We start from the raw sequence: 21,566 nt of genomic DNA on the forward strand, positions 1-21,566 counted from the left end.
GCAGGACCGCGCCCGGCTTACAAGCCTGCAAGCGCGGGGACGCCAAGACGCTGCCCCGTCTAACTCTCCGCCATCTTGCCAAGCGAACACCCGGAGCTATGGCAACCACCAATCGGCCGCCGGCCTGGCGGAGCGGCGCGCCGTGATTGGACCAGCAGCAGAGAGCGCCCGCCCTCAAACCCAGCCGCCGCATCTCAGCCCAGCCCACGGGCCTTAAGTCCTTCGGCCGCCTTCACTGCACGCAAAGGATCACGAAAAAGTAGAAAACCGCGTTCATTTTAAAAGCCAGAGTTCCTCCAACCTGCAGTTAATTCAATCAACCTGGAGTTAATGCAAGAGCGAGCCTACAGACACTGGATTGTAAACAAGCAACTTAATAAACTTGATTTTTATGGTGATTTGGGGGGAGAGACCAAAAGGGGGTGAGGCTGCAGTGCTATAATTGTATTGTTGAATTGTTTTTATTGTTCTCCCAGTTTTTTGAAGGTTTTGTTTGTACCACACAGAGCTCTCAGAACTCCGAAAGCAGGTCTTATCAAAGAACACACGAGGTTTTGCCCAGCATTAGGCAGATGCAAAAGCATCAAAATTCTGCCTGAAAAAAATTCCTTTTTATGTCGGCAGCCTCAAAGTATCTCAAGTGTTATTATAGTTCGGTAACTAAGGGTGCAGGCTCTGAGGTCGGACTGCCTGGTTTGGGTTTCACCTTCCTTCTACAGTAAGTGATCTTGGGAAAGTCACTTAACCTCTCTAAGCTTGGGCTTCCTCATCTTTATTATTAATTTTTGGCTGCGTTGGATCTTCGTTGCTGTGTGCAGGCTTTCTCTAGTTGCGTTGAGCAGGGGCTACTCTTTGTTGTGCGGGTTTCTCATTGCGGTGGCTTCTCTTGTTGAGCATGGGCTCTAGGCGTGTGGGGTTCAGTAGTTGTGGCTCACGGACTCAGTAGTTGTGGCACATGGGCTGTAGAGTGCAGGCTCAGTAGTTGTGGCGCATGGGCGTAGTTGCTCCGCAGCATGTGGGATCTTCCTAGACCAAGGCTTGAACCTGTGTCCCTTGCATTGGCAGGCGGATTCTTAACCACTGGGCCACCAGGGAAGCCATTCATTCATTCATTCATTCATTCATTTAGCTGCGCCAAGTGTTAGTTGCAGCACTCGGGATCTTCACTGAGGCATGCGGGATCTTTAGTTGCGGCATGTGGGATCTATTTCCCTGACCAGGGATGGAACCCGGGTCCCCTGCATTGGGAGCATAGAGTCTTAGCCACTGGACCACCAGGGAAGTCCTTCCTCATCTTTAAAAAGGAGATAATAGCCTCTCCCAAATAGGATTGTGTGAGAATTAAGTGAGGTAGCACATCTAATGAGCTTAGGCTAATGCCTGGCATACAGTAAGCACTCAATAAATGTTCACTCATTTTGTTAGCCATCAGAGCAGTGGTGAACCAATTCACTGAGAGAATCCATGTATGGTGTGTAAGAAATCTTGTATTAAAAATTTCATACCAATCTATAATTGTATAGTATTTCTAACAATATTTTTGTGAGAGTTTTGGCAAGATTTGAAATTAAAGTTCTTCACAGTTGAATAAAAAACTGTCTGACATGTGACCAAATCCAGGTAAAAAGTACAGAGTTGAAGATGAATTGAATGAGCATGAAATAAACAATGAATGAGGAAATAAGCAAATATGAAAATTTAAATTATTTTATTATAAACATTTATACAAAATAAACAACAAACACAACTGTTAAAAATAAAATTTAAACAGAATTAGGCCAGTTCATAACACATGTCAAATGAAAAAGTAATAACAAAAACCTTATCAGCTTGTTTGAAATTATTCATCTTTAGATATATGATTCTTTGTTTCCTAGACTTAAAATAGAGATCTCCATTACACATAGTTAGGCTGTGAAATATTAAATATTATTTTTAAAAGACAAACAGATTCTAAAAGATTAGCAAATACTTGCAAAGTGATCACCAAAATCTTTGTGTATTTGTTAACAAAATTGTAAATGCAGAATATAAAATCTACTTGAAATAATCCAACCAAACACCAAATTGCTTAAATGAGACTCAGTTTCTGAGATGGTATCAAGAGAAAATTAAAATCTTATTTATATACAAGGTTGTATACACAAATAGGTCTTTGTCAATTTACTTAAAAAAAAAAATTAAATTGGCCACCATTCCTAAAAACACTTCCTAGAGTCTGCTGGAATTTAAAAGGACTTTTAATAACTTCAAGGTTACATAGAAAAATGTTTATTGTTGCAAATAATTTTTCTTTTGAACTTATAGAATTTTTCAGTATTAAGTCCAAAGCTTCTAGAGAACAGTTCTCCAGTATTAATGCTTTCCCCCTCCTCATTAAAAAAGGGATGAATTCTATGTGGGGCAACACTTCACTGTACAGAATCCATTCTCCCCAAGAAATTCCCCCTCAGAACCCAGACCCTGGCTTTCACAAATAAGCTCTTCACACAGCTGTTTTAAAGAAAAAGTTCCCACCAGACTACTGCACGCACTCTCCTTACTCATTTAAGATCAGATTTTAGAGATATTCAGTGACAAACTATCACTTGGTTAACTCTGACCAAACATGTACTAATGTCAGACAAAAGAATAAGTATCTGCTAATATCTGGAGCTAAATCTCAATCTAGAAAACAAGGATTTTATTTATGTGACTACTGTCGAAGTGTTGACTCAAGTAACATGTTCTATCTTGATTAATGCCATTACTCCATAAATAGTCACTTTTTCCAAAACTGTGTTCAAATTTCACGTCATACATTTCACAGTAAGAACCTAGACTTGGTAGGTTCTGACGCTTATAATCAGTCAGTACAGAATGGCTTTGACAAACGATCACCTCATTTAAAAAAAAAATCACAAATTTGTGCTTTCTTCCTCCATTTCTGGACAAAAACCAGTCAGAAAAAATTTTAGGGTATATTGCATAGAATGACTCCCTCAAATAAATCAGCCCCCAAGAAGCATAGGATGAGGATGATGTTTTAGTATATTTCCTGTAAGAAAGTTCATTAAAGTTTATCTTACACATATCTCTATTTTTTTCAGAGCCTTCCTAACAAAGATTCTGCCATATAATTTCTATTAATAGCTCTAAGTGATGGGGAAACAATTTTTACTGTCATGCGGACATTTTCAGTTTCTTTTTCTTGGCCTTCAGTACAGGAGGGAGAGAAATCTTAAAGGCTGTCCTGAAATAATACAGAGAAGGAAATACTTTTTAATGGTCTAAATCTCTATAAAGGGCAAGCCAGCCACACAGCCTCAAAGATACTTACTCGCATGTAGTGCAGATAGGGCTGAAGTTGCAGAATACTGCAAATTGAAAAAACGAAAAATGAACAGGACGGTCTAACAGCCACACAGTTGGAGATGTTTTCTGCACACTCCTCCACAACACAGAAAAACTCAGCGCTACGTGAACTTACTTGACAAGCACACGGAACACACGTAGCCGATTTCAATGAGATTTCGATGGCAGAAGCAAGCAGCCCGGTAGTCGACATGAACTGGGGGTGGGAGGGTTAACTGAGACCTCTGATCTTGATCAGGAAGAAAAACCCACTGTTAAAAAAAAAAAAAGCAAGGAAATTTTATTCAAAACATGGAGGAAAACAACCCGAAGCCAGGACATAGATATCAGATATTAGCCAGTAAACACTGAGAATACTAAATTAGATTTTCCTTGGAAGTCTATTAGAAATAGACTATTAGAAATGTGTTTCTAGCCATTCCACAATTATTGAGCACCACCACACACAGTCATACAACATTCCTCATACAGCTTACAGGGTCCAAAAACTCCCTTAAGTTCAAATTCCCTAGGGCACCCCTCTGTTCCTCTCTTCCAGTTACTAGGCATCAGCCATCTTACTCCCGTTCATTCCCCAGGAAACAGGGGTCTCACTGGGCTCAAGGCTTTAGGTTCACTGTTGACATTTCCTTACCAGTAAATACTGCAGAAGGGAGGGCATCTGAGGCACCTTCAAGTACAGTCCCCCTGTGATGTCACAAGCCTGCAAGACAAAGGGCTCTCAGGCAAACTAGCACTCGCTTAGCTTTTCCAGCGGGAGGTCATTCTCACCAGCAACTCTTCAGGTCTCCAAAAGGAGAGGAAGATACGACACAGCGAATTAAAAGGGAATCTCTTCCCAGAGTGCAGGAGGACCAGAAACTTGCAGCTACCTCTCCAGATGTTCAAGTATCTTGCATTTTCCCCTTGGCCCACACCCTTTCACCCTTTGAAGACTGTAGTATAAGAGTACAAGCCCTTTTTCCTGTTTGTTTGCTACTGATAAATTTCTATTCTTGCCATGTTTATTCATTCTCATTGTATCTTTTAGTAACAGTTTGAGATGTAATTTACATGTTATTAAACTCACCCTTTTGAAGTGTACAATTTACTAGCTTTTAGAATATTCACAGAGTTGTGCAACTGTCACCACTGTCTAGTTGCAGAGCATTTTCAGCACCCTAAAGAGATCCCGTCCCCGTTAACAGGCATTCTCCATCCCTCCTTTCCCCCGGCAACCACTCATCTGCTTTCTGTCTCTATGGATTTGCCTATTCTGGACACTTCATATAAATGGGATCAGACAATATGTGTCCTTTTACTTCTTGCACTTAGAATAATGTTTTCAAGGTACATTCATATTGTAGCATGTATCAGTACTTCATTCCCTTTTACGACCAAATAATATTCCATTGCATGGATAGACCACAATTTATTTATCCGTTCATCCGCTGATGGGCATTTGAGTTGTTTCCACTTCTGGGTTATTATAAATAGCACAGCTATGAATATTCACGTACAATATCTTGTATGGACACATTTCCATTTTTCTTAAATATATATCTAAGAATGGAATTGTGGACTCAACTGGTAATTCTACGTTTAACTTTCTGAGGAAGTTGCAGACTGTATTCCAAAGTGGCTGTACCTTTACACATTCCCAACAAACACCATACACTTACCATCAAGCTTAAGAAATAGGATAATTCTAGAACCTTTGAAGCTGGTGTACTTTCTGGTTGTATCTCCCCTTCCCCACGCATCCCCAGCAGTAACCTAAACTCAAAGCTTTCTACAATTTTGTGCTTTTAACTGATCTTTTAGGAAATAATATTTCTTTTTTTTTTTTTTTTTTTTTTTTTTTTTTTTTTTTTTTTTTTTTTTTTTGCGGTACGCGGGCCTCTCACTGTTGTGGTCTCTCCCGTTGCGGAGCACAGGCTCCGGATGCGCAGGCTCAGCGGCCATGGCTCACGGGCCCAGCCGCTCCGTGGCATATGGGATCCTCCCAGACCGGGGCACGAACCCGTATCCCCTGCATCGGCAGGCGGACTCTCAACCACTGCGCCACCAGGGAGGCCCGGAAATAATATTTCTTGTGGTCAAAAAACGTTTTTCAAAAGTTTAGTAATTTCTTCAGTCTTATTTCTGTTTTTCTTTTCCCTTTTTAGTTAAAGTAAAATTCAGCTTCATATTTTGATTAAAAATAACATCTGGTGGCACAGTGGTTAAGAATCTGCCTGCCATTGCAGGGGACACGGGTTCAAGTCCTGGTCCGGAAAGATCCCACATGCCGCAGAGCAACTAAGCCTGCGCGCCACAACCACTGGGCCTGCACTCTAGAGCCCGCGAGCCACAACTACTGACCCCACGTGCCACAACTACTGAAGCCCACGCGCCTAGAGCCCATGCTCCACAACGAGAAGCCACCGCAATGAGAAGCCTGCACACTGCAACGAAGAATAGCCCCCGCTCGCTGCAACTAGAGAAAGCCCGTGCACAGCAACGAAGACCCAACGCAGCCAAAATAAATAAATAAATTTATTTTAAAAAATAAATTAAAATAAAATAAAATAAAATATACCTGTTGGAGGAGTCCTGAATCGGAGTCTAACACACAGGCATCAATCAAAATATTCTGAAATGAACATTTCAAAAAATATTATAGGAATAATAATGACTACCTTACAGTGAGAACCTACTATATGCCAGACTCTATTCTTAAAATGGCTTATTTAATATGCATAATAACTCTGCAAGGTAGATATTTGATTTGCATTTTACAGCTGAAGCACCCAGGCCTTGGCCGGGCGGTGGTCACAGAGCCAAGGGGAAGCAGTGCTGTCACCCCCAGTCTGCCTGTCCCCAAAGTCCATGGTCTTTTCACTATATCATGCTACCACTCCGAGATGGAGAATATTTTACATGGCTATAGCAGCACTTTAGGTTAAAACTGAAGTTTTAAGGAAGTTTTTTTTTAACATATCAAAGAAGAAAACGTATTAGTGATAACTCATCTGAACACTTCAGTTATTTGCAAAGTAAAAATATCAAATCTTCATAAGACCTCCCTGAAGCAAAGAGACAGAGAAATTGAAGCAAGGTATGCTGCCAACTATAAAACCTAGAATTCTTAGACTGGGGTCCAAGGATGGGCTAAATGGTTCCAGGAATACCACAAAACTATCTGCAAAACCGTTAGAGTGCATATTTTTCTGGGGACCCATCAGATTCTCAAGGGTCCAGGACCCAAAATAGAGAAATGACTAGTATTGTACAAAATATGGATTCCAGATTCCCAATCCCTTAATAAGTATCTAGTCAGAATACCTCTCTAAGTAGGTCATTCAAACAATAAAGTTAACTCCTTCATTATGAAACCAATATTCTTTAAAAAGAAGGCTCTCAATTCACCTGCTTCTGTGCTGCAAAGATGACATTCATGAAGTTCATATACTGTAACGTGCTGTCTTCTGCAGCTTTAATAACCTAAAAATCACATCCATGTTAATACCTTTCAGCCACATCCTAGTATTCTCACTCAAATGTCATCACAATATACTACAAATTACAACCAATATCATCTTTCTAATTTGTCTTTGACGTTATTATTAAATAATACCTAAAACTGTAAAGATGACTGCAAAAATCTCCCCCAAATCCTATCCCTCAAGAAATAACCCTTGTTAATAGCTTCTAAAGAGCACTTATGCAGGCATGGATATACACTCACACACACACACCCCAGGATGATACTCTATCTAGGGTTCTGCAACCTGCTTTTTCAGTCCACAATATCTGGGGGAAAAATCTTACATCAATAAATTTGGATGTAACCATCCTTCGTGCTGAGTTCATAGATTTCCACTGTTTAACCAATTATCTATAGAAGACATTTAAGCAGTTTCCAAACCTCGGTTTTAGACAATGCTCTGACGAACACTCTCATCTACCCTTTGCACAACTCTCCGATTAGCTCCTAAAATAATCAGTGAGATTACTAAAGTGTCTGCATATTTAATTTTGATACATATTACCGAACTGCCCTCCAGAAAAGCTGTATCAGTTTATCCTCCCATGGGCGATGCAAGGGAATAACCACTAGTAGGGCTGACCATAATTCCAAATACTAACTGGTCATTTTCATTTCCTCTTCTGCAGATTGCTCGTTTCCCACTTGTTTCTTTAGAGTCAACCCTGAGCTGAAAGTACTTTTTCCTAATAGTTTTTTTTTTTCCCATCCTTGTTTTGGGGGTTTTATTTTTTTGAGGTCTTACGCTTCCTTTTAAAGTTTCATATCATGCTTAGCAAGATACTCATCAACACAAGACTATAAACAGCTATTTTCTTCTAGAGCTTTTATGACTTGAATTTTTACATTGAAATGTTTGATCTTTACTAGAATGTGTTTAGGTATAAGCAGTGAGATCTAGCTTTGCTTTCCCGCAAACGGCCAATCAACTGGCCCAGTACCTTTTATTGAATAATCCATTTCCCTCCCACTAATTTGAAGTGCTTCGTTGATCACATGTCAAACCCCACTGTGTACCTGGTTTCTGGACTCTAGTCTTTTCCATTATCTGTTTGCCTACTACTATGCCAGAACCACAGTTACTGTAGCTTTATAATGTGTTTTAATGCCTAAAGGAGTGTGCACAAAGAAAAAAGAGAACTGCTCACTACCCAGTTCTACAGGGTTAACGGGGAACTCACTGCAGCTGCCCACTGACAGCGCACCCTGAGAGGAGTTCAGGATGAAAAACAGGATGAGGGACTCTGTGCTTTGGAAAAATAGGCCTTTAGATAGTTAGATGCATATCTCAGGAAGAATTTCAGTGACCCCAGATTCTTGCCTCTTCGCAGGCAAGAACCGAAAAAAGAAACAGAAAAGCACTAAAATCACCAACTTAAGATATCTGTTCTTCGTGATTAGCAATAATCTTTTACCAAGATATATGCTTGACTGCATGAATTTCCTAGCCAAAAAAATCATATATAAACTGGCTTCTCCCCTACCTCTTTGGGGCAGTTTCCTCACAGCTGACTGGCTGTCTCCTGGGCTATAATCCTCAGTAAGACTCTGGATAAAACTTACAACTCACAACTCTTACGTTGTGTGTCTTTCTTTAAGTCACCTGGAGCAAGTTCCTGCCTACTATTTTCTTTCAGAAAGCTCCTGGCTATTCTCATTGATTTATTCTTTCAGATAAACTGTTGACTTTCTTAAATCCCCCCACTCTGCCAGGAAAAAAAATCTGATTAATATTCTGAGATTGCATTGAACTTACAGTTTAATATTGGAAAAATTGGCATTGAAGAATAAAATATGGATCTCCAAAAACTAGTGGCTACCAGTGGGGAGAGGGAAAAGGGGAGGGACAATACAGGGGTAAAGGATTAAGAGGTACAAATTATTATGCATAAAATAAGCTACAAGGATACACTGTACAACTGTACAAAAATATGGAGAATATAGCCAATATTTTATAATAACTATAAATGGAGTATAACCTTTAAAAATTGTGGATCACTGTATCATACACCTGTAACATAAATAATATTGTATATCAACTATACTTCAATTTTAAAAAAGTACAAATTTTATTGGAACCATACAGAGAAGATTAGCATGGCCCCTGCGCAAGGATGACATGCAAATTCGTGAAGCATTCCATGTTTTTAAGTGAGACAGTGGCATGGACATATATACACCACCAAATGTAAAATAGATAGCTAGTGGGAAGCAGCCACATAGCACAGGGAGATCAGCTCAGTGCTTTGTGACCACCTAGAGGGGCGGGATAGGGAGGGTGGGAGGGAGATGCAAGAGGGAGGAGATATGGGGATATATGTATATGTATAGCTGATTCACTATGTTATAAAGCAGAAACTAACACACCATTGTAAAGCAATTATACTCCAATAGAGATGTTAAAAACAATAATAATAAATAAATAATAAAGTACAAATTTTAAAAAGAAAAAAAATATGGCTCTCCATTTATTCAATTCTTTCACGTCTCTCAGAATTTTAGTTTTTCACCATAATCAATTTTACGTATTGCTTGTTAATTAATTCTGGGTACTTAATATTTATTGTTTCTATTATAAATGGGTCTTATTTCCCATTATGTTTTCTAATTGGCTTTAGCTGGTATAAAAACATCGTTTTAATATCTTTTTAATCTTACCAATATCCTTGATTTCATTTCCTGATTATCTATAAAGAGATAAAAACAGTTTACAATTTAACTGAATCTTATTAAACATATTACATATAAGGTTTTCTCACCAATTTTTAAACAGTACCTCAAAGTTATAGTAGTAAAATAAAGATTACAGTCTCATAGAAGAATGTAGGTGCCTACCTTTAACATCCTTGTTCATTCTATGAATGTCTTATTTTCTTAGCATTAAGGAATTTAAAAATATTATTTCATACATATTAATAGTAAACAGAAAAATAACCTCAATTTTAGTTAAATAAATCCAGCATCCACCCAGCTGAAAAAAGGAAAAGCTCCAAGGCCCACAATAAATGCATAAAACAAGATTGATTGGGAGCTTTCAATTACTAACTCTGTAATCAAGTGGGCTTTGTAACATGACCAAAATATGATCTTTGTCCCAGAAAATTAAAATTAGTAGATTTGATTGTTCTTTGATTATCCACCTGCTTGTTCTATGATTATCCACCATGTCCTGGATTTGAATGCTGGGAACACAAGTAAATCAATACACCATCAAATGAGATAATGAATTTGAAAAGCATACCCAGATGATCAGACACCCCCAGTCAAGGTCTGGACAGACTCAATATTGTACAAAACTAACAAACTAAATTACTTAAGATTGGGAAAATATCACACAAACATAATCAAAATGCTTATAAACGTGTGCAAAATAGTGCATTCTCCTGTAGAGAAGCAGCTACTCGTTTAATAAGCCCCAGGGTTAGTAAATGGCTTTTAAAATCAAACCCTGCTTCCAACACAAGAGAGACAAAAAAAAATTTTTTTTAATTTGTCTAATAAGAAGCAAAGAAGCATCCTGAAGAACAATGCATTATGAGTAAGACATACTGGAGAAACTAGAGTTTTCTCATTCTTACAGCTTGTCCTAAAAACATGTCAAAGGCAAGATAAACTATTTTTTGATTATCTACCACTTTAGAATACTCATGCCTTCCATTAACATGGGCACCCAAGGTTCTGAGAACTATCACAAGTTCAGATCTCTTTATTACAAAAAAAACACCTTCTGAATGATTAAAACACCAAGGATACAGCAAAGAGCTTTGGCAAGGGATCCTGCCAGCAGAGTTTCTGTATGTTGACCCTCTATGTCACCTGTAGATAACAAAAAACATTAAAAAGGGAATTTTTAGGTACTTTCTTGACCTAAAATCGTTTTCAAACCAAAGCATTCTTCTTCATGAATGAAATCAGATGACATTTTCAAACTGGGTTTAAAAACATAGATAAGCGATTTTTAAACATTTTCTCAATTTAAAATACCCTGGTGGTTGGGGGCTGAAGGAGCAGGAATGGAGGGTTGTTGTTTAATGGGTATAAAGTTTCAGTTTTCGATGATGAAACAGTTCTGGAAATGGACAGTGGTGATTTTGCACAACAGCGTGAATGTACTTAACGCCACTGACCTATACATTTAAAAATGGTTAAAATGGTAAATTTTATGTTATAAAAAACAGATAATAAAAAATATCCTGGTGTTGCTGGGAACGGTTGTGGTTCCTCAATGACCTAAGTAGTAGCAGAGGCCCTGTGCAACTGCAGGCAGCCTGGACAGTGGCCCGTGGCCAGGCCCCGAGCCTTCCCACTGCCTCCCACCTGCCTGGGAAAGCCGTGAAAAGAGGACTGGAGAAAGTGTCCTGGCTGTGGGAGGAAGTGCCCTGGCTGTGGGAGGCAGGGACGAGGTTTACAACTTATTCGGAGACTTGAGTGAAAAACAGTCACTCTCATAAAAATCAAAATTTTATACCTTCAGCGCAAGAAGGTGGGGAGCCCAGATTGACACGCTGTGCGAACAGGGCCTGCAACTGGTCCAGGAGCACTGAGACCCCACGGGGAGGTCAGACCAGGAAAGGTCTGGAACACTATACTGAGCAGTTGGGACTTTGCCCTGGGGGCCACTGGTTGCTCAAAACATGATTCGAGAACCAGCTGTAGGAATATCACTAGGGAACTCAATAGAAACACAATTTCTTGGGCCGTCCCTAAACCCACTGAATCAGAAACTATGGAGTGGGGTTCAGTATTTCATTTTAACAAGCCCTCCAGGTGATTTTTAAGTTTTATTGGGGTATAACTTACAGATCACAAAATTATCTTTTTAAGCACACAAGTCAATGATTTTTAGTAAATTTATAGGGATGTAAATCCTCGCCACAATCCAATTGTAGAACATTTCCGTCACCCCAAAGGATCACTTGGGCCCATTCCCATCACTTCTCTGCTCCTCCCCAGCCCCAGGAGAAATCATTAATCCACTTTCTGTCTCTAGAATTGCCTTTTCCCTACAGGTGATTTGGACACAGGAGACAGACTGAAACCACTGCCTGCAGGCAACAGGGAATCAGCAAAAGGTCTTTAAGGGCGGGAACAGCAGCTCTGATGTTTAGGATGATACCTCTAGAGGCTGAGTGGAAAGACTGGAACGGAGAGAGACAGGAGTCGGTTAAGAAGTTGGTAACAACGATCTAGAGCAAAGGCTCTCCACCTGGGCAACTGTGCCCTATGGGGGACATTTGGTTCTCACAACCGGGGGATATTACGGCATCCAGTTGGTTGAGGCCAGGGATGCTGCTAAGTATCCTTCAAAGCACAGGAAAGCCCCACAATAAAGAATTACCCAGCCCGAAATGTCAGCACTGCCAAGGCTCAGCTAGATGGCAGGTAATAAGGGGTCAGACTTTGGAGATACTGCTGAGGATAGATTAATAGGATCTCATAGCTGATTAGATGTTGGATGAGGAGGAAGGAGTCAAAAAAGAAAATTTTGGAAAAGTAGGTGGCTGGGGGGTGACAGAAATAGGAAATGGAAATGGTGGTCTGAGAGAAAAGATAATGAAACTGGCCTGGGCCGTGTTAATGAGACTGTGGGACATTTAAGTGGAGACATTTGCAGTTTGAAAGAAAGGCCAGATTAGAGACAAAGACTGGGAAGTGTTCATACATAAATGATAATTAATGACAAGAGTGGATGAGAACACACAGAGGGAGAAAATAAGAAAATAACCCGGCAGAATAAAAAAAAGTATATATTGTTAAGAAACAAGAAGAAAGAAGAAAAAGTCAGAAATGGAAGAAAGAATGGTCCAAAAAAGAGGAAAAATAGGTCAACAGGCTATCCTCAGAAACCAGAGTATTTTAAGAAGCAGAGGATGGTGAACAGTGTCAATGCTGCAGAGGTCAGGCAACTAATGCACAGGCTTTGATGGAAAAGATTTTTTTAAAGAAAAGAAGGAATGAAGGAAATAGTATCGAGATCCTCAAAGTTTTGGACTCAAAGCCTCAAGGACCTCCACATTCAACTCCACTTGCAAATAGCAATAATAGAAGAAATTAAAAAAAAAAGCTGAAAGCAGTTACTCTTGGTCATTAGATCCTTGATCTCTTCAACAATAACTTCATTTGCTGCTGTTAACAGCTCATATTTTCCATCTTTACTTCCGGAGGGAGTAAATTCAGAAGAAGGGTTGCCAGGGTCTCCAAAGAAGTCTCCGAGTCTGCCATTCTTTCCAGGATATAAGAATCGACTGAAACAGAAAAACAAAAAACCAGAAGGAACCTAGTTACACCAGGACTTGAAGCCCTCACTAAACATCAAAATGAAATCCAGCACAGATAACAAAAACCACACCAATTCCAGACTCTCAAGATTCCATAATAAATTTCAGTTTTAAAGAATGTAGAAAATAGGCAAATGGACAAACATGAGTCTACCACCACAGAATATTTTGATGATTCCACTGTTTTCTTAAAAAACGAGAAGAATAAAGAAGGTACTGGGTTACAGTCTCTTGAAATGCTTTACAGTCTCTTGAAATGCTTCATACCAAATTCTTACCTACTACTAGTTTATTATTTGAGGTATATTTATCTACCCCAGTAATATCTGGTCCAAGGGTCCCTAAGCACTGAACAGGAAGAGTCATCATAATGGTCATACCTTTCTTGAATGTGACTTGCTATCACAGCAAGTTTGTTGGAACGATTCATGAATAAATGAGAATTTCCTAGCACCATCACTGCATCTATGCATTTTGATAAAGTAAACTGTTGAAAAACAGAAGACAAAAGAAAGGTAAATTAGCTATCCAAAGAGCTATGTCAGGTCTTGAAATGATTAAGATTTCATTTAAATTTTAGACAATTATTCACTTCTAAAAATTTGCTCTGGAGCTCCCCCCCTCCAAAGTCATAAGCAAAAACATTTGAAACCTACAGTTTTCCAATACTGAACAGCACAGACTTGCCCATTTCTGACTTGCTTAGAAAAACAACATATGGCAGGTCAGATCCCACAGAGCAGAGCGAAATGAAGGAAGAATTGCTGTTGGGGGATGGGATGGAACTGGGGAAGTAAGGAGATACGGTCCTTCTTTATAAACATGATGACTGATTTGTGCTAGAGATGACCTAAATATAGTCAGTAGCATCAATCTTTACTAATACTGGTTATAGAGAATTGCCCTCACTGTTTTTTTTTTTTTTTTTTGCGGTACGCAGGCCTCTCACGGTTGTGGCCTCTCCCGTTGCAGAGCACAGACTCTGGACGCGCAGGCTCAGCGGCCATGGCTCACGGGCCCAGCCGCTCCACGGCATGTGGGATCTTCCCGGACCGGGGCACGAACCCACGTCCCCTGCATCGGCAGGCAGACTCTCAACCACTGCGCCACCAGGGAAGCCCTGCCCTTACTTTTTCTCCTCCCTTACATAACTGTCTACCAGCTGCATTTTCATCCTCCACGATAATGAAAACAGCCCAATTTGAAATATAAACCCAAGAAAGACAAAAATTCCAACTGAGACAAGAAATCATATGCAAAGACATTCATTTTCACTGTTACTTTTCCAGCTGTTATACTGTTAATTGATACAACCTATTTATTCATAAATAAATATATTCATAGCAAAAATATGGATAAACCTGAAAAAAAAAACTATAGTTTTCTAAGTTTACTTATGAAACCAATTCTACATCAGTACAATATTCCACAAATGTTTTCTGCATAACATTCAGGGAATAGCAAACATATCACAACTTCTATGATAAAATTACTAGCAAACTATTGCTACACATGGAATAGACAATTAATATATACTGATTAAATTGGTAATTGTAAAACTTTTGAATTCATTCATTAAGTATCCTGAGCACCTATTATGTGCCAGGCGAAGACCCCTTCTTTCAGGGAGTTTACATTCCGACAAGTACCAATATTACTAAAAAAACACAGGTGGATATTTTTATGATCATGTAATAAAGCATGTTTCTCTTAAAGAAATACTTCAAGCAGAAAATAAAACTGATAAATTTCACTCATTCTATTTTTGAAAATGTAAAACAAACCTATTAAAATTTCTGTATGGCAAAAAAAAGACTAAATAAAAAGAGTGAGAGGCAAATTACAAACTGGAAAAAAATAATTGCAACGTATGACAGATGAGTTAACCTTTAATATAAAGAGTGTCCACAAACCATTTAAAAAAAAAAAAAAGGAACATGCAAAGTGAAAAATGGGCAATGCCCCAGAGGAGAAATACAAAGGACCATTAAATATACGAAAAGCAAATTGAGATCATTTTGGTACATCATACTGGCAAAAGATAAAATAAGGAAACAGAGCATCTTGTGTTGGTACCAAAAAAAAAAAAAAAAAAAAAAAACCAAACCCAGAATCCTCATACACCACTGATGAGAGTTCAAAAGACAGTCTTCCTGGAGAATATGGTAATATGCAGTGATATACTGGTCTAGCTGTACAATGGAATTCTACTCAGCAATAAAAAGGAATGAACTACTGATGCATGTAGCAACATGGACAAATTTCAAAATAATTATGCTGAGTGAAAACACCAGACCAAAAAAGAAAAAAAAAAAAAACCCAAACAAAAAACTGTTTGATTCCATATATATAAATACCTAAAATATGCAAACTAATCTATAGTGACAGAAAGCAGATCAGTGGTTGCCTCGGGAGGGGACAGGCAGAGAGGTGGGTGGGATGAATTCAAAGGAACAGGAAGAAAGTTTGGGGGTGATGGATCTATATGTTCATTATTTTGATTGTGGTGATAATTTCATGAATGTATACATAAGTGAAAACATAACAAATTAAACACTCAAAACATAACAAATTAAACACTTTAAACATGTGCAGCTCATTGTATGTCAACTCTAGCTTGATAAAGTTATTTTTTAAAAAGACACCATTAAGAAAATATCCAACTTAAAATTTTTTAAGCTGGGCAAAATATTTGAATACAAATTTCACCAAAGAAAATATATGGATGGCTAATAAGCATAAGAACAGAAGACTCAACATCATTAATCATTAGGGAAATGCAAATTAAAACCACAATGAGATAGTACCACCTACACTAGAATGACTATAATCAAAAAGACAGACAAGTGTCAGCAAGGATGTGAAGAAAAGACTGGAACTCTCATACATTTCTGATGGGAATGGAAAAGGGTGTACCAACTTTTTTTTTTTTGGCCACTTTTTAAATTTTATTTTATTTTTTGGCTGCGTTGGGTCTTCGTTGCTGCAGGCTGGCTTTCTCTAGTCGCGGCGAGCATGGGCTACTCTTCACTGCAGTGCACAGGCTTCTCATCGTGGTGGCTTCTCTTGTTGCGGAGCACCAGCTCTAGGCACGTGGGCTTCAGTAGCTGTGGCTCGCGGGCTCAGTAGTTGTGGCGCACAGTCTTTGTTGCTCTGCAGCATGTGGGATCTTCCTGAACCAAGGCTCGAACCTGTGTCCCCTGCATTGGCAGGCGGATTCTTAACCACTGCACCACCAGGGAATTCCCAGGGTGTACCAACTTTTGAAAAGTTTGGCAACGTCTTAAAAAGTTCAGTCTAAACTTACCATATTACCCAGTAATTCAACTCATAGGTCTCTAACTACTCAAGAGAAATGCGAACATATGCTCATACAAAGACTTGTTTGTGAATTACCAGCATTATTCATAATAGTCAAAAAGGGGAGGGCTTCCCTGGTGGCGCAGTGGTTGAGAGTCCACCTGCCGATGCAGGGGACACGGGTTCGTGCCCCGGTCTGGGAAGATCCCGCATGCCGCGGAGCGGCTGGGCCCGTGAGCCATGGCCGCTGGGCCTGTGCGTCCGGAGCCTGTGCTCCGCAACGGGAGAGGCCACAACAGTGAGAGGCCCACATAACGCAAAAAAAAAAAAAAAAAAAAAAAAGGGGAAACAATCTAAATGTCTGTGAACAGATAAACAAGAGGTATATTCATACTATAAAATACTGTTCAGTAATAAAAAGGAACCACCAATACGTGCTACAACATGGATGAACCTCAAAAATATTATGCTAAGTGAAAAAAGCCAAAATCAAAAGACTACCTATTACCAAAACTCACCCAATATGAAAAAGATCATTCAAATCGTTTAATTACTATTAAAGAAATTTAATTCATAGTTTAAAACTTCACCAAAAAGCAATCTCCAGGTCCAGACAATTTCATTGGAGAACTATACCAAAAATTTAAAGAACTGATACCAATTCTAAATAATCTCTTCCAGAAAACAGAAGAGAACACTTCCCAATTCATTTTATGAAGCCAGTATCACCCTTAAGCCAAACACAGTACAAAAAAGAAAAAAAAAAAAACTATAGACCAGCATCTATCATAAAATAGATAAAAACTGAATCCAAGTGGGTTTCATTCTGGGAATTCCAAGCTGGTTCGATATTTGAAAATCAATCAGTGTAATCCACCATATTGACAGGCTAAAGAGAAAAATCATTAATTGATGCAGAAAGATCATTTGACAAAACTTAACAACCGGGCTTCCCTGGTGGCGCAGTGGTTGAGAGTCCGCCTGCCGATGCAGGGGACACGGGTTCGTGCCCCAGTCCGGGAAGATCCCACGTGCCGTGGAGCAGCTAGGCCCGTGAGCCATGGCCGATGAGCCTGCACGCCCGGAGCCTGTGCTCCACAACGGGAGAGGCCACAACAGTGAGAGGCCCACATACCGCAAAAAAAAAAAAAAAACAACTTAACATCCATTCATGATAAAAATCTCCAAGCAAAACTAGGAAGAGAACTTCCTGAACTTGATGAAGAGCATCTACAAAAAAAATCTACAGTTTACACCATATTTAACAGTGAAAGACTGAATGCTTTCCCTCTAAGATCAGGAGCGAGGTAAGGATGTCCATTCTCACCACTCTTATTGAACGCAGTACTGTAAGTCTTATTAGTATAAAAGGTATGTGCATTGGAAAGGAAAAAAATAACTGTGCCTACTTGCAGATGACATGACTGTCTATTTAAAAAATCCCAAGGAATCTACAAAAACACTGCTAGGGGGGCTTCCCTGGTGGCGCAGAGGTTGAGAGTCCGCCTGCCGATGCAGGGGACACGGGTTCGTGCCCCGATCCAGGAGGACCCCACATGCCACGGAGCGGCTGGGCCCGTGAGCCATGGCCACTGAGCCTGCGCATCCGGAGCCTGTGCTCCACAACGGGAGAGGCCACAACAGTGAGAGGCCCGCGTACCACAAAAAAAAAAGAAAAAAAAAAGCACTGCTAGGACTAATAAGTAAGTTAAGCAAAGTCCCAGCATATAGGAGCAACACACAGAAATCAATCATATTTCTATATACTAATATTAAACAGGTAGCAACCAAAATTTGAAACATACTACTCATTTACAATTGCTAAAAAACATGTATTTAGGTATAAATCTACAAAACTCGTCGATGAAAACTATAAAACGCTAACGAGCGAACTCCCCGGCGGTCCTGTGGTTAGGACTCTGCGCTTTCACTGCTGAGGGCCCACGTTCAATTCCTGGTTGGGGAACTAAAATCCTGCATGCCGCAAGGTGCGGCTAATAATAATAATAATAATAATAAAAACAGCTAACATAAAAATGTCACAACAGCAAATGCTGGTAAAGATACAAAGAACTGGACCTCTCATACTTTGCTGGTGGGAATGTAAAATGGTATAGCCACTCTGGAAAACAGTAAAGCAGTTTCTTATAAAATCAAACATGTGATTAACATACGACCCAGCAGTCGCACTTCTGGGCATTTGTCCCAGAGAAATGAAAGCTTACATCCACACAAAAACCTGTATATAGATTTTCAGTGCAGCTTTTTATGTAACAGCCAAAAATTGGAAACAACCCAAATGTCCTTTGATAGGTGAATGATTATACACACCATGGTACATCACACCATGGACTACTACTCAGCAATAAAAAGGCCAAACTTTTGTACATGGAACAACTTGAATAGATCAAGGGCATTACATCGAGTGAAGAAAAGCCAGCCTCAAAGGCTGCATACGGTCTGATCTATTTACATAACAAAATTCTAGAGATGAAGAACAGATTAGTAGATTAGTACCAGGGACTAGAAAGTTACAGCAACCATGAAGGATGCCTCTGCCACGGAGCTCCTGTGTGATGAAACAGCTCTGTATCTTTTTTTTTTTTTTCAGCTCTGTATCTTGATTCTGGTTGGGGTTACACAAATCTTACATGTGATAAGACTGCAAGAATTAAACATACACACATAAGTGGATGCAAAACTGCTGGGATCTGAATAAAGGCTGTAGATGGTACTGATGTCAATTTCCGGGTTTCGCTATTGTACTACAGTTATATAAGATGTTACTACTGGGAGACGCGGAAGCCAGGGCACACAGGACCTCTCTGTACCACTTTTATAATTTCCTGTGAGTCTGTAACTATTTCAAAACAATATATTTCAAAATAGAAAGTTTTTTTTAAAAAAGACTACATATTATATGGAATCGATATATGAAATGTCCAGAAAAGTCAATATAGAGACAGAAAGCAGATCAGTGGTTGCCTACAACTAGGGGATAGAAGCAGTGACTGCAAACAGGCATAAGGGAACTTTGGGGGGAAATAGAAATGTTCTAAAATGGAATTGTGGTGATGGTTAAACAACTTTACTGCGATTTTTACTAAAAAAAACACTGAACTGTACATTATAATGGGTGAATTTTATGATATGTAAATTATACCTTAATAAAAAAGCAACATAAACATATACTCAGTCAAACCAGAATTATCCAAAAGCCTTCTCAAGCAATCTTACCTGAGATTCCTTTAATGCTTGCTTTCCCCACCAAATTGGGTTGGTATCAACTATGATAACCAGAAGATTCAATTCATCTTCTGAAAATATTAACAAAAATAAAAAACATTAGCCTCATAAAAGTGAAACAAAGCTAACATTCTCCATTTGTAAATTAAATCCAGAGCAAGCACCACTACATGCCTTTACATGTTTATCATCCTACAATCATGAAATTAACACAAGGCCAAGTTCTTTTAAAGCTCTGGGGGCCCTTAGCAAGCTCTTGCTTGCCTTCTGTACATCTGTACCTTTCATGCACTAGAATGTAAGCTTTCTGAGGGGGGATTTCTGTTTCTTTTGTCACTGCTTATCTTCTGCTCCGAGCACAATGCCTAGCATGTGGTGGATGATCAATAAATATCTATTTTATGAATCCAAAGACATATGCATTTTAAATGGCTGGTCAAGGACAGAAGGCACTGATTAACCAGTAATTAGAATCACTAGTAGAATTTCAGGCACGGGGTGGCAGGGGGGTAGATTTAAAGGGAGACACAGAATCAGTTTGGCTCCAAGTCCATCAAATCACCTAGCAGCAAGGCCAATTATACTTAGGAACCAATCTTTAAAAGGTGAAAACGAAGGGAATTCCCTGGCGATCCAGGGGTTAGGACTCCGAGCTCTCACTACAGAGGGCCCGGGTTCGATCCCTAGTCGGGGAACTTAAATCCCATAAACCGTGAGGCCAAAAAAAAAAGAAAAAAGAAAAAACAAGTGAAAACCAGAGTGGAAAGCACTTGCTATGTCAAGATTTTACTGTGAAAAAAATGAGGCTACTCTCTACAGAGTGACAGACACAACTAAAGAGGCTAACTTAACATATGGGTTCATTCAACAAACATTTACACTAAGTACAAGTGTTAGGTGTTGGGGATAGGTGTTGAGGATACTGAGTCCAAGCCCTCAAGGAGCCTACATTCTGAGGTGACAGACATATGAACCCATAAGCACACACTGTTATGAAAAACCCAGGATGCTCATATGATAGCAAAAAGCAACAATGCCTTTCCTGCCCCCATACTTTCCATCCTCCAGTTCCCTGTTCCCTGTATCAGGATAATCCCACCCCATCTTTGATGTTTGCTTACATACCCAAATCCTATTTACTCTCTAAGGCCCCAAACCAATGCTACGTCTTTACCCAGAAGTCCTCTCTAGGTCTTCCAACAGGTCCTGGCTCCCCCATCTCAGGAGACTGGAAATCTCAGCCCCTCTGCATCAGGTCCGGCACATGTAATCCTATCATCCCATCCCATGCTGACAACTCAGCAACGGACTTATTGCTATCTTTTGCTATCTTTCACCACTTATAAGATGTACTCCCTCCTTTCTTTTCTTTCTTTTTTTTTCTTACGTTTGACACATGCTGAACTGAGGATGGTATCTTACCCTTATGACTGATCACATTTTATTTTCTCTTAGTGGTATATTAAATAAAATAAAAGCACGTTTCATAATGAATACTGTCTTAGATTAGGGGAAACATGGTATTTCTCCTTTGCAAGAGAAAGTAACTTGCTCTAAGTCACATGGCCTGCTAGTAAGTAGCAAAGCTAACACCCAGCTTTGAAGACAGATCTGCTTGACTCTAATGACTGTGGCTTTTCAAAGCCCCACTGCCTACTTCCGAGCACCAACAGCATCACTTCTCTCCTAATGACAGCACTCACTACCTCATTTTACACTTAGCTGTGTTTCTGATCTCTCTTCCCAACTCTGCCCTCTAAACCGTGGACTCCTTAAAGAATGAGGAATGAATAACATAATGTTGCAAAAATCACAGAAGAAAGTGCCTGGCACAGAAGAGGCACTTAATTGTGTCTCCCACAGGCCCTCACTCCTCTACC

General features: G+C 39.5%; 1 protein-coding gene across 2 annotated transcripts; it reads right to left on the reverse strand.

The window, feature by feature from the left end:
• Positions 1–3,162: 3,162 nt before the first annotated feature.
• Positions 3,163–21,413, reverse strand: GTF2H3 (general transcription factor IIH subunit 3; the record flags this gene model as incomplete). 2 transcript variants are annotated; one of them, XM_079717103.1, is made up of 13 exons in its annotated part: positions 20,861–21,413; positions 19,678–19,757; positions 13,521–13,627; positions 12,941–13,107; positions 10,616–10,678; positions 9,698–9,727; positions 9,521–9,549; positions 6,745–6,819; positions 5,915–5,968; positions 3,989–4,057; positions 3,470–3,605; positions 3,320–3,356; positions 3,163–3,232 (listed from the first exon to the last, which is right to left on the reverse strand). In XM_079717103.1, exons 3-13 carry the CDS (start codon positions 13,595–13,597, stop codon positions 3,163–3,165), a joined length of 807 nt encoding a protein of 268 aa, XP_079573229.1. In that variant the 5' UTR covers positions 13,598–13,627; positions 19,678–19,757; positions 20,861–21,413. The 2 variants fall into 2 exon arrangements, with proteins under 2 accessions (XP_079573229.1, XP_079573230.1); XM_079717104.1 differs by lacking the exons at positions 5,915–5,968; positions 6,745–6,819; positions 20,861–21,413 and having other exon boundaries at positions 19,678–19,752.
• Between the last annotated feature and the right edge of the window lie 153 nt (positions 21,414–21,566).

Source organism: Hyperoodon ampullatus (genome assembly GCF_949752795.1).
Source record: "Hyperoodon ampullatus genome assembly, chromosome: 13".
Taxonomy (NCBI): Eukaryota; Metazoa; Chordata; class Mammalia; order Artiodactyla; family Ziphiidae; genus Hyperoodon; species Hyperoodon ampullatus.